At 37.3% G+C, this 13,777-nt stretch overlaps 1 protein-coding gene across 1 annotated transcript in view; it reads right to left on the minus strand.

Moving 5' to 3' along the window:
- Positions 1–13,777, minus strand: part of MORC1 (MORC family CW-type zinc finger 1) — a gene marked incomplete at both ends in the record, with an annotated part of 181,031 nt that overhangs the window by 132,731 nt on the left and 34,523 nt on the right. Inside the window, one exon of the mRNA XM_080696508.1 lies at positions 2,790–2,915. Coding sequence (XP_080552634.1) covers positions 2,790–2,915 — 126 coding nt within the window. The remainder of the gene's footprint in view (positions 1–2,789; positions 2,916–13,777) is intronic.

Below are 13,777 nucleotides of genomic sequence, written 5' to 3' on the forward strand. Positions count from 1 at the left end.
ACCTTGTCAGGCACACTGGGGTAGAGAAGTGAAAACATTACAAGCCCACCCACATGGATTTAGACATTTTTCTGCTTGTTACAAAAGCATGGAAAAATAATTTACCATTAAGTATAATTATATATTCTTATAAATGATACCTTTTAGGGGTAACCTTGGTGACATTTCATTCTCAGAAGTTTATTGGAGCCAGGGTAGCCAAGGGGACAATGAAATCGATTTTTAATACCCTTTAAATATCTCTACTTTGAGGGTCAATCCCAGCTCTTAATCTATTTTAATGCAGCCATTGGAGCTATAGTGCCTTTTAAAAAAGCTGAAGAAGTAAAATACAGACTATCCCATTAGGAGTGGAATAACAAAGAGGAAACTGCACAGCTTTCTTATGCAAGACTTTGGCCACTAGAAAACCTATGAGGGAGATTACATGTGAGGAAATGTGGCAAATGAATAGAGGTGAGGCCCAAGGCAGAAAGCCACAGAATAAATCTGTCTATACTATGGTAAATACCAAATATCAGATTTTACAGTTTATCAGGGCTCAAGTGAAACCTGGCAAAGATTCAAGTCTCTTTAAATTTCCTTTAGAAAAAAATTTTACATGTATATAGTATGTATATATATATAAATATATATATATATGAATATCACTTTGAAAGGTGAATAAAAATATACTACAATAGGAAACAGTCATTACTTGATACATGTAATTTAGGTAGCTAAAATGCGACTTACTAAAATAGAAACCAATTCACATTTCTACTGACTAAAACTCTTTTTTTGCTCAAACTCACTGAGGAGAATGTCTAATTTGCAAACATCTGCCATACTGATTAGTCTAGGAGATCCTTAGTACTTCCCTGAAGAATGACCCTGATAAAAAGGAAACACTGCTTTGATATTTACTATGGAACAATATTTATAGAGAAAGTCTCAGGCTGTGTATATACTTTACTTCTAAAAGATAGTCTTCAGTATAAATCACAAATCAAAAGGAACCCTTTTGAGGATTCCAATGGTTTGTGGTCAGGGCATACAATACAGAGATCTATTTCTCAGTATTAAGATCTATATGAGTAATTGCAAGGCCCCAGGTCAGCAGCTAATTTTCATGAAAGTAAGACAACATGACAACACATAGTTCTTCTACAGAACTAATGGGATTCAAGGGTAGTAGTGTCATCAGCACTGGACTGAGAAAGAACTGGAGGCAGAAGAGCTGAGTTTCTGTCTGGATCTCTAAAATGGTGATGATAAAAATGAATCCAAAGAAAAGATAAAAACAATGCATAGGCAGTACATAATTCAAATTACCTTTAATTATAAAAAATAAAACCCACTGGATCACTCAGACATCAAAAGATGATGCAGGTTAAAAGGTGCAAGCAATAAATGTTTCTCCCAGTAGATGTTAAGTTCCTTAAAACTAGAATCGGTCTTTTTTTTTATGCTTGGATTTTGTATAATCTCAGACTCACAGAAAGTTTCAAAAGTTGTTTAATATGTAAATGAATAAACACCCAGAAACCACATTTGAAAAAAAAAGTGAGCTGGGCTTGGCGGCACATGTTTGTAATCCCAATACTGGGAGACTGAGACAGGAAGATCACAGGTTCGTGGCCAGCCTCAGCTACTTAGTGAGGCCCTCTGCAACTGATTTAAAATAAAAAATGCAAAATAAAAACTAGGGTTAGGAGTGTATCTTAGAGGTAGACTGTTCCTGGGTTCAAGTCCCAGTATTGAAGAAGAAAAAAGTAACCATCTGGCTAAACAATTGGTAATATAGATTTTTTTTAACAGGTCTGGGGATAAAACCCAGGGGCATTCGATCTCCGAGCTACACCCCCTGCCCTATTTTTTATTCTTTATTTTGAAACAGGGTCTCACTAAGTTGTGAAGGGCCTCACAAAGTACCTGAAGCTGTCTTTGAACCACAATCCTGGCTTGGTAATATAGATTTTAAAATGTAAAAATGTAAACTTAAAAAAGTTTATGCTATGCCAGGCGTGGTGGCGCACGCTTGTAATCCCCACGCTTGGGAGGCAGAGACAGGAGGATCACGCAGGCTCAAATCCAACCGAACTGGCTTAAGAGACCCTGTTTCCCAATAAAAAAGTATAAAAATTGGTCTGGGAGTGTAGCCCGTAGGTAGAAGGGTTTCCAGGAACCCCAGTACCACCAAAAAAAAAAAAAGTTTATGCTAACTGTGAACTTCACTACCATGTACAATTACAATGCATTGATAAATTTTTAAGTTTACTCTAAAATACAAAATATAACATAAAGTAAAAGTAAAAAAATTAAATATAAAATAAATTAAATATAAATGGACCAGATGAGTATTTACACATATTTTCATTACACCTGTATAATATGCAAAACATTTGTTGGTCATGCATTGAAAAATGATACATCATCATTATGTGGCACAAGACTGTATATGGTTCAAATATATTATATAAAAAGAAAACATAGGTGAACTGTGATTCCTTAATGGAACCAATCACAATCAAAGCATCTCAGATTCACGGAAGTGAGAAATTCCTACTTGGGATGATTATCTAACTTAGCATGCTCACTTCTGTGTGACCCTAGTACTGCCAAATATTTATCATACATTAGTACTCTTTAGAAAAATTTTCTAAATGCAGTTTGAATTTTTATTACAATGTAAATTCTATCAAAGCCAATGCCCTCACTTTGAGGAGTATATCAATTTTATAATTTATTTTTAAGGTCAATTTTATAATTTAAAATTATAGGAATATAGTTGAAGAAAGGTGAATTACCTGGGTCTGTAGAGGCAATAACACAGGTGTTTTGTTTGAACTCTTTTAGCTTGAATAAATATTCTCATCCAAGGGTTAAAATACAGAACAGATGTGTAGGCTCTGAATGACCATCTCTCCGGAAAACTGGAATACAAAATGCCAAAGGCTACAATGTATAAGATTTAATGATGACTTCTTTTTGAGAGTAAAAGTACCAGGTTTTCTTTCCTTTTCTGTTTACTACTAGAAACTTCAGATATTTTTTTTCTAAAATTAACAATGCAACAAAAGCAACAATCCTGCAACATTCACTTCATTTAGCAGGTCTCTAAATACAGAGCTTGCATTAAAAAAACCTACACTTGGGTAAGTAGAGAATTTTGTTAGCATCCAACCAGTTCTAAGTAGACTTATATCAGCAATCAAAAATATATTTTCCATTAAAGAAACTGACCTAGAAGAACACAATCAAGTCAAAGAAACAAAACAATACCCTTGTTGAAACATAACTAAAAGAATATACGCTCTCAGAAATAAAAGGCATGTCCAAGTTGGGTGTGGTGGCATACCTCTGTAATCCCAGTACTTGGGAGGCTGAGACAAAAGGTTTGCAGATTTGAGATCAGCTTCAGCAATGAAGTAAGACCCTCGGCAACCTAGTGAGACCATGTTTCAAAATAAGAAGAGCTAGGGATATGGCTCAGAGGTAGAATGCCTCAGAGTTCAATCCCCAGTACCAACCCCTCAAAAAAACAAAAATAAAAAACAAGAATAACACACACTTACAGCCAAATGATTTTTGACAAAGGGGCCAAAAACATACACTGGAAAAAAGATAGCCTGTTCAACAAATGGTGTTGGCAAAACTGGCTAACCATATGCAGAAACATGGAAATTTCTCACCCTGCACAAGAGTAAATTCAAGATGGATCAAAGAATTGGAAATTAGACCAGAGACCTTGAGGCTACTTGAAGAAGGCATAGGTCCAACACTGCAACACATAGGCACAGATAAAAACCTTTTTCACCAAGACCCCAAAGGCACAGCAAACTAAAAGGCAAATGAATACATGGGATTGCATGAAACTGAAGAGCTTCTGTACAGCAAAGGAAACTGTCAAGAACCTAAATCGATAGCCAACAGAATGGAAGATTTTGGCCACCTACTCTTCTGATAGAGGACTAATATCTAGAATATGCAGAGAACTCAAGAAACTCAACACTAAAAAAACAAGTAATCCAATGAGAAAATGGGCAAGCAAACTAAATAGACACTTCACGAAAGAAGAAATTCAAATGGCCAATAAATGCATGAAAAAATGTTCAACATCATTGGCAATCAGAGAGATGAAAATCAAAACTATCTTGAAATTTCACCTAACTCCAACTAGAATGCCAATCATTCAAAACACAAACAACAACAAATGCTGGTGAGGATGTGGAGAAGTGGGAACTCTAAAACATTGTTGGTGGGATTGCAAATTAGTGAAACCACTTTGGAAAACAGTATGGAGAATCCTCAGAAGAATGGGAACAAATTTACCATTTGATCCGCAATACCACTTCTGGGTATCTACCCAAAAGAAAGTCAACCAAACTACCAAACTAATGCATGTGTATCTATGGTCATAGCTGCACAGTTCACCATAGCCAAACTATGGAACTAGCCAAGATGTCCATCAACAAATGAATGGATTAAAAAACTGTGGGATATGTACACAATGGAATTTTACTCAGCCATTAAAAAATCACAATTACATCACTTACAGGGAAATGGATGGAACTGGAGGACATTATGCTAAGTGAGATTAGACAGTCACAAAAAATAAGAAATCAGATGCTTTCCCTAATATGCAAAAGCTAAGGAGAAATGGGTCATAGGAGGAACTCTAGATGAAAAAGGAAATCCTATAGGGGAGCAAATAAGACATCCTAACTGAGGAGATAGAAGGGGGGAAGAGGGAAACTCTCTAAAGCACACAATGTACTTAAAAATATCGAAGTCAACCACCAAGCCAAGCATGGGAAGGAGGGATGGGGAGAGAATGGGGTGGGAACTGGGTAGGGGGCTAACTGGGTGATGTGTACATGTATATACACACAAGTTTTTACCTCATTATGAAGTATGAATAAAATGCACCAATAAAAAAATTTAAAAATAAAAAAGAATAAAAGGCATTTTCATTAAGTTATGGCCAGAGGAATACACTTTTAAAATGCTTTCTTGACTTTTAAAATTATGAACAAGATACATATTTGTTCTGTAAAAACAATATATTAAAATATTTATGGCCAGCTGAGTGAAGAAGTCTTATAAAGTAATAAGTAGGAGAGAAAAAAATTAAGAACAGAAGGCAATAAAACAGGGACAGAAACAACGTAAACAGCCTCTAAAGAACACTACTCCTGCACTGATTAAACATTTCCTACAAAGAGCAACCTTTTCCTGAAACACTCTCTATTGGTTCCTTCACGCTTCACTGACTATTCGCTGTCCTAGTGACAGCTCATGCAAACTGTGTTCATTGTGTAAAAACTCCTCTGAACTGTGGATACTGTACGCAGAAACATGTTGGCACGAGTCATATCTATATTGCACTTCAGTGCTCTTTCTCTTTGAATGCCTGCACTAATGCAACTGCAGATGTTGCTTCTCCCAATGTTCCCATTTAGTGGGATTAATTTTCCTCTAATTCAGGAAAAAGTTAAGGAGATCTGAAAGAAGAGAGAGTGTGTAGTGCCAGAAAATCCAAGGGGATTGGACAGGGGCTTTGGAGGTAACAATTTTGTAATGAATATTAGCTGCATCTGGAATTTCATATCCCAAGAGCTGGATATCACTGGTGGTGTGGACTCATCATGCGATGGGCCTAAAATCCAGCCTCTGTCTTTTAATGAATGCAATATTCAACTTACACAGCTCCCTGACTCTTTCTTTCCTCACTCACAAAGTGAACAGAATTATATTCACTTTAGTAACTACCTGGAAGAATTAAAAAGGAGAAACTGTGAACACATCCAACACAATGCCCAACATATAGCAGGCATCCAATATATCCATTCTTTCCCTTTTTCACCACCCCCAGACAAAAATGAAAGGAAACTATCCCTAGAATATTCCATGTTAAAAAAAAAGGATACTGCATGCCACTGGGAAATCACTGTGTTACTGTATTTTAACAAGTCAACAGACCTTCTATACTTATGAACTGTACTTATTTATTATTTATTTATTATTTGTTATTATTTATTATGAACTGTACTTATTTATTATTTATTATTTATTTATTATACTTATTTCTTATCCAATTTCTCAATTGATCAAGAAATAAAAACCAAGAAATAAAAACAAGCCAGGCCCGGCTTCAGAAGTGAGGCTCTCTACTTCTGGACTGCAGAAGAGGCTATCATAACCGGCTTCAAGGTCAAATAGAGAGGAGGGAGCAGTAGACCCATTGTTTCTACAATTATTCTTCAGAATGAGATGAACTTCAAGCCTCACCTGAAAGGGACAGCTCAACGGCATCATACCTTTGCCAGAGACTCAGAACTCCGTGGCATTTTAAAAAATTAAGATGAAGCCGTAAGAAATCGAAGAATTTATTAGTTGAATATAAATTCTTTCAAGTACTATCCAAAGTTTAATAAAATGTCACTGGAGTAGAATTTTCCCAATATAAATTACATGAAAGTATCTCAACCATGGCTATTAGTTCTTAACTACTAATAATTTTTTGATACTGGGGATTGAACCTGGGGCCTCCTACTCCTGAACTATATACACCCCCATTCCTATCTTATTTTTATTTTTTTGAAATAGGGTCTCACTAGGTTGATGAGACTCTCACTATTTAGTTAGGCTGTCCTCAAACCTGCAATCCTTCTGCCTCAGTCTCCCAAATACTGGGATTACAGAGGTGCTCCATGACTTAGGGTCTACTAATGAATTTTTTTTGGTGGTACTGGGGTTCCTGGAAACCCTTCTGCCTCTGGGCTACACTCCCAGACACTATATATATATATATATATATATATATATATATATATATATATATATATATACATATATATATATATATATACATATATATATATATATATACATATATATATATATATTTTTTTTTTTTATTTGGAAACAGGGTCTCTTAAACCAGTGAGGCTGGCTTCTAACCTGCGTTATCTTCCTGTCTCCGCCTCCCACCACGCCTGGCTCTACTAATGAATTTTTAATGTTACAAGAGAGGCTGTCTGCATTAGGGTGCTACTCTCCAATAATGTGGTTGCTTTTAGTGTACCAAAAGCTGTAGAATGAAATATCTCTTCACCTATAAAAGAAAAGAAAAAGAGTTTTCTTGGGATACTATAAACATTCCAAGGACTTCTGCTGTTGTTTAACTTTTCTGGGTCTCTAGATTTGAAATTGTCCTTTGAGCTAGAAGCTCCTTCTTTTGACTCTCTTCAACCCTGATTCATCTCTATCGCTTAAGGTAAAAGTCAAAAGTCAAAGCCGAATTTGAGAAATGTAGTGAGATATCAAACTGGTTGAGCAAGCTTCGGTGTATACTTAAATAATAAATCTGTGTGTAAATGTGTGTATTGTGTATATACATATGTATCTATATGAACAATATATGTATAGATGAACAATAATACTACCTTTTGACAGCCCAATTTACCTGCTCTTTCAATAAATATTCATAGGTAACTACGCATAGCATGTTGGGAGTTAAGACTTTCCCTCTTTTAGAAGACTTGCTGGAAGAATTCTTGTGCCATAGCCTAATTGTACTCACGGCTAAGACAACAAAGTTGTAATAAGGATATGCAAAGAATTAGGTGAAAAGATAAAATCCAGAAGAATCTGTCAGCTTTCTTTTGTTCTCTTCCTCTCATGAAGAATCACAAACAGAACAACTCTTTCCTCAACTATGATATACAGCAACACATATGTGGTGTATTTGCCCGGAAAAGCTCTTTAGAGATTCGGTACTCAAGTTTTTATTGGATTCTGGTTACACAGGCACCTTGCTTAGCATGTATCAAACTTCCAAAGTCACAGAAGGAGACTGCCAGCACAAGTCACATTGGGTGCCAAGTCTAGACATAGCAAAACACCTGTATCAGCTAGGAAGAGTTTTATACCAGTGTTGGGAACTGTTTATCACTCAAGTTCCCCAAAGCTAGCCATAGATAAGCCTTGCAAACATTCCCTTCTCAGGGTAGACACCTGTTATGTTAGCCCCTTTCTATTTCCGTGCCTACTTTTATAAGTTCCTATTTATCTCAGACAAACAGAATGGTACTACCTCTAATTTGTGAAGCATGTGATAGAAAATAAAGAAGCCTAAATATCAAAACAGTGTATAAAGTGGACCGCCCATGGTCGATTTCAAGCTTCTTTCTATAACGCCTAAGGTCCTTCATGATCTCATCTCACTTCACCAGCTGGTCTCATCTCTTGCCAGCTTCAGTGTAGCCATGTAGATCACTCTCAATTCTCAGACACGAGGTCGTGCTTTCCTATCCTGAAGCCACAGCACAGTCATTTTGGTGACTCTTTGTTAGCTCCTTTTTACTCTTAACAGATGGACCCCAAGGTCATGAAGCCACCCCTCCCTCTCCGCCATCCCTCTGTTGGCGAGGGCAGCACAACCCTTTCCTCCACGCTCCCCTCCTGCTTTGCCCATCAAGCACTTGCCACTCAATACTGTCACTACCTGTCTGTCTGTCTTCCCACCAAACTGTAAAATCCAGGAGGTTAGCACCCTCAATGATGAATATTTGTTGAGTGAATGACAATCATCCAGGACTTCCCTAGCTTAATTTAGAATGAACAGCAGAGGATTCCTTGTATGTGAGGGGCTTTTTAATGGAAGATCATCTTCAATGATGATGGTATCAGCCTTTATAAAGCAAGCCATTCACTTGGGAACCTGACATACAAATGTGCTCAGTAGTCAGGATGGCTTCAGAAAATGAAAGAAACTGTACTGGCACTCTCTGTTCCTTGTCTTTTTCAAGGGTTTTTCTTATCTTGTTTTTGCCTAAATGTCTGTCTCTTTATGTTTTGCCAGAAGACTCCATATCTCTAGCATGAATATCATTCTCTCTCATTTCCTATTTAACTGGCTATGGATTAGAAATTGAAGAAAGAGAGAGGGAGGAAGAGCAAAACTTCCAAACATTCATTCGTTCATTCATTCTCTCTCTCTCTCTCTCTCTCTCTCTCTCTCTCTCTCACACACACACACACACACACACACACACACACACACACAGAAAGAGAGTAACAGGACAGATGTGGGGAAAGGAGTATCTTAAAGCAGACACTGGCTTTGTCACCTGCAGAATACAAAGGAGGAGACAGAGGAGAAGCTATGTTACTGTTCCCTGCTCATATTTAGGTTCTTTTTTTTAACCCTTTTTTATTATTTTTATTTTTATTTTTTTATTGGTGCATTATATTCATACATCATATTGGGGTAAAAAGCTTGTGTGTACATATATGTACACATCACTGATTTAACTCCTACCCAATTTAACCCCACCCCATTCCCTCCCCCCTTGCTCGGCTCAGTGGTTGACTTCGATATGTTTAAGTACATTGTTTGTTTTAGAGATTTTCCTCTTCCCCCCTCCTTTCTCCTCCTTTAGGTTGCCTTGTTTGCTCCTCTATAGGATTTCCTTTTTCATCTAGAGTTCCTCCTATGACCCAATTCTCCCTAACTCTCACATATTAGGGAAAGCATCTGATTTCTTATTTTTTGTGACTGACTGATCTCACTTAGCATAATGTCCTCCAGTTCCATCCGTTTCCCTGAAAATGATGTAATTGAGTTGTTTTTTTTTTTTTTGATGGCTGAGTAAAATTCCATTATGTACATATCCCACAGTTGTGTAATCCATTCATCTGTTGATGGACATCTTGGCTGGTAGTTTGGCTATGGTGAATTGTATAGCTATGAACGGAGATACACATTAAGAGCCAGTCTCCAGTTCAGCCTCTAGCTGTGGCTATGCTCTCTGGGTGGCCTCCTTCCTCTCCCTACCTGTCCACACTGATCTTCACCTCTTCAAAATGTTGCTCTGTGTGTGGCATAGAAGAGGTGGGCTGATGGGTGTGATCACCAGTATAAAGGGCAGAATAGAGGTCAAATGGTGAGAGTCTCTGTAGATGGAGCCTGAGAAAGGGAGGCTTCTAAGTGGCTATTCCTTTAACTATGCAATGCTTGGAAACCACTGCCTGGTAGACCTAGTGTGTTTGTGATATGTAAACCAGGCTTATCTGAAAGGAGAACAGATGCACAAGTGTTTACACCTAGGACAAGAGCCAAAAAATGTCACCCTTACATTTGTCCACATCAGGCACAGACAACACACTCCCATCCACCCCAAAAACTGCATGGCCCTTTACTATGATCTGAATGTCCCATCCAAAATCATGCTGAAATTTAACCCCACTTGAGTAATATGAAGAAGTAAGAACCAGTGGAATTCATAAGAGATGGCTAGGTCCTGAGGACTATGCTAGTCAAAGATTAATGCTTTAATGGATTAACGGATTGTTGGATTGTTTCAAGACCGGATCTGTTATAAAAAGGCAATCTTGTTTATCTGGCATTATCTCTTATATGTGCCCCTCTTGCTGTGTGATACTTTGTGTTGCCCTGGGGCTCTTCAAAAAGACCCCACTGGCAGGAAGGCCTTCACCAGGTAGGGGCTTTCAACCTTAGACCTCCCAGCCTGCAGAAATATGAGATGAGAAACCTATTACTAATAAATTACTCCCTCTTGGGTATTTCATCATAGCGGCAGAACACAGACTAAGATACTTCACAAAGTCTATAGATGAGACACTGACTAAATTCTAGGCACTAAACTAGGTGCCTTTTGCAATACCTCAGAAGAGCCATATTGTATTCATGAAAAATACTATACGTTATGACCAAAATTGTTTTCTACATTTATTGCTAAAGTTTCTACAAAATCTTAGTTGAAATTAATGAGGTCTATATTATTTTGAATATAAAGAAATGCACAAACATTTTAACTAAGTTTTAATTCTGAATTTTGAAGGGATTAAAAATTTAAGCTTCAGGTAGATTATACCTAAGTGGAATGTCAAGTCAAAGATATAATTTAAAGGGACACATATAAGCTGCAGGAAGTAATAAAAGTCCTTCCTTCATGACAATTACAGTATGACAAGCAGCATATTATCACAAAATGAAGCTGTAACTTTGGTGTGTTCCTGGCCAGCTCAGTTAAGACATAAACTAGAGACATTGCACAATGCTGCCCAATGACTGTCAATTTAGAAACATGTTGATAAACGTGGCACCTACTTTCAAAACATTACTTAGGAAAAAATGTCAGCTCTATTACTTTGTACTATATCATCTCTCAGAACTTTTTTGGGGGTGGATTTTTCCAGATCCTCTGCTATGTAAATTCCAAAGATACAGCATGTCCCCTTGATGACAGTTATTACTTTTTAATATTTTTTATAATTTATTGGTACAATGTAATTATACATTATTGTGAGATACAAACATCCAGGCACACATCACTTGTATTTCCCTCCATATACCTGCCCCTCCCCTTTCCTCTATCTTTATACATGTGGGGTTGGTAGTGAGATCTTGGATGAGTATAATTTTATTTGACTGGTTCCCTTCCTCAATCCCCTAACCCCCTTCCACTATTTTACTGTTTTCTCTCCTCATATGACTGAAGTCTTCTTTGCTTCTTATTTTTTGTTCTAGTTTCCGCATATGAGAGGATATATATAATCCTTAACTTTTTGAGATTGGCTGATCTCATTTAGCATCAGAATCTCTAGTTCCATCAAATTTTCTGCAAATGACACTATTTTGTTCCTCTTTATGGCTGAGTAAAATGTCTGTGTATGTAATATCACAGCTTCATTATCCATTTGACTGTTGATGAACACCATGGTTGGTTCTTATAATTTGGCTATTGTGAATTGTGCTGCTATAAACATGTGTATGTATGTGTCACTATAGTATTCGAACTTTAATTCCTTTGTAAAGATACCAAGAAGTGGTATGGGTCATATAGTGGTCCCATTGCTAGGATGATGGTCAATTCTATAATATGCCTTTTAAAATTAGGGTCTGTACTTTCACATTTTTACAAAGTTTAGTATGTATAATATTTATAATGCATATAAGTATCAAATAACAAAATAATATGGGCACAAGGAAATCATATGCATAATAGACCAGCTAAAATTGACACATAATCTTATCCCCCAAAAAGGGACTTAGGAAAAACACTATGGAGTGATTAAGCCATCAGAGTTCAGAACTGAAGAGATTGCAAAGGTGAGTACTTTAGAAAATTTCCTAAAGTTCCGCTCTCGCTCTAGTAAAGATTGCCAGTGATCTTCAAGGACGAAGGACAGTGGGATCCATCATAAAGATTCCCAATACTTTCCAATAAAAGTATTTGCCATATTCTTAGAAAATTGCCTAGACATTAGCATTCCATTCAGATCACCTGAATTTTGTTCACTTGTTGCTCGCTGTGTACCAGACACTCACTTGGTAAACTAAGAGTATTATAGCAAGTTCTGGAAATAAGTGTAGGAAGAGTAGAATGGGTATGGGGGTGTTGGGAGTAAGATGCATGGAAACCTCCCATGCACATAACACTGTGCCTATTCTTTTTCTATAGATTTCACATCATGAAGATGATGGTCCAGCCTCATTTCACAGGTGAGAACACAGATGTCCAGAGACTATAGGTGACTTTTCATTAGAACAATAGCATTCCCAACAGAACACAAGCCACCTATGGACATTAAACCCAGGACTCTGGTCTGGGTTTAAGCTTGCTCTCACAAATCTAGATTCAATAATCTAGTGCTACTGTTTTCTAATTCTATATATACTTTACTAAACACCAAAAAAATCATATAGCATTGAACAGCCAACAGCCTCCAGGCATCCAATTAATTCCAACGTCTCTGCTGGCAACCCATTAGGAAAAGTAACATTAAAAAAATAATAATAATGGCATAGAAAGAGGTTGGCAAAGTGAGAATACATATTAGTCTCTTGGTGACACTCAAGGAAGAATCTTCACGAAGCCCATGAGTCTGAAGAGGAGTGAGAGAGGGTGGAAGGCTGGTCTGAGATAACAGGTAACAACATCATTCAGCCTGCTGCAGAGCATCACCACTGGCCTGCTCTCAAAGGGAAGAAGGAAGTCATTGGAAACTTTTATACAGGGAGGTTTTAAAAAGATTCTCTAGCTGGTACTAAGGGGCAATGGTAGAATCGTTTTAGAGGGCCAACGGTGGAAGCATAGAGACTAGTGGACCAGAGGGAGCACTAGATAATATGCCAGTGAGACAGGTGGCAGCTTGGACCAGTATGGTAGCAGCAGAGATGATAGCTGATTGGGTATAGATCTACTCTGAAGGCAGAGCCAATAGGAACGAAGCCCATCAGAAACATCCTCCAATTGCTGAGTTATGAACAATAAGAAAAATACAAGACTCACAGATGGCCACACAGTGCGGATTATTAAAGGTCAAGAGAAATAAAGCTACGCAGGGGAAAATGAGTAATTTACAAAAATTCAGTTATCACATATGCATTAGAATTCCCACCAATAATATGGATTCAAGATTATTCAAAAGAGTAATACGTTCTAAAAGAGAGTATTTTTGAACCAACATTTCTATTTTGATTTAAACAATGTTAAAATGAAAGGAAAATGCAAAGATGCTTTTAGGAATACTAAGTTTACAAAAGTTTACTTCCAAAAGACTCTGAAAGAGTCAGACACATTGGTGCATGCTTGTAATCTCAGCATTTGGGAGGCTGAGACAGGAGGATAGTGGTTCAAGAACGGCCTCAGTATTTAGTGAGGCTCTTTGCAATTATTGAGTGAGACCCTGTTTCAAAATAAAGAATAAAGTATAGGGCTGGGCATGTAGCTCGGAGGTAGAATGTTCCTGGTACCCCAGGATT

This window comes from Muscardinus avellanarius (assembly GCF_963383645.1).
Source record: "Muscardinus avellanarius genome assembly, chromosome: 5".
Taxonomy (NCBI): domain Eukaryota; kingdom Metazoa; phylum Chordata; class Mammalia; order Rodentia; family Gliridae; genus Muscardinus; species Muscardinus avellanarius.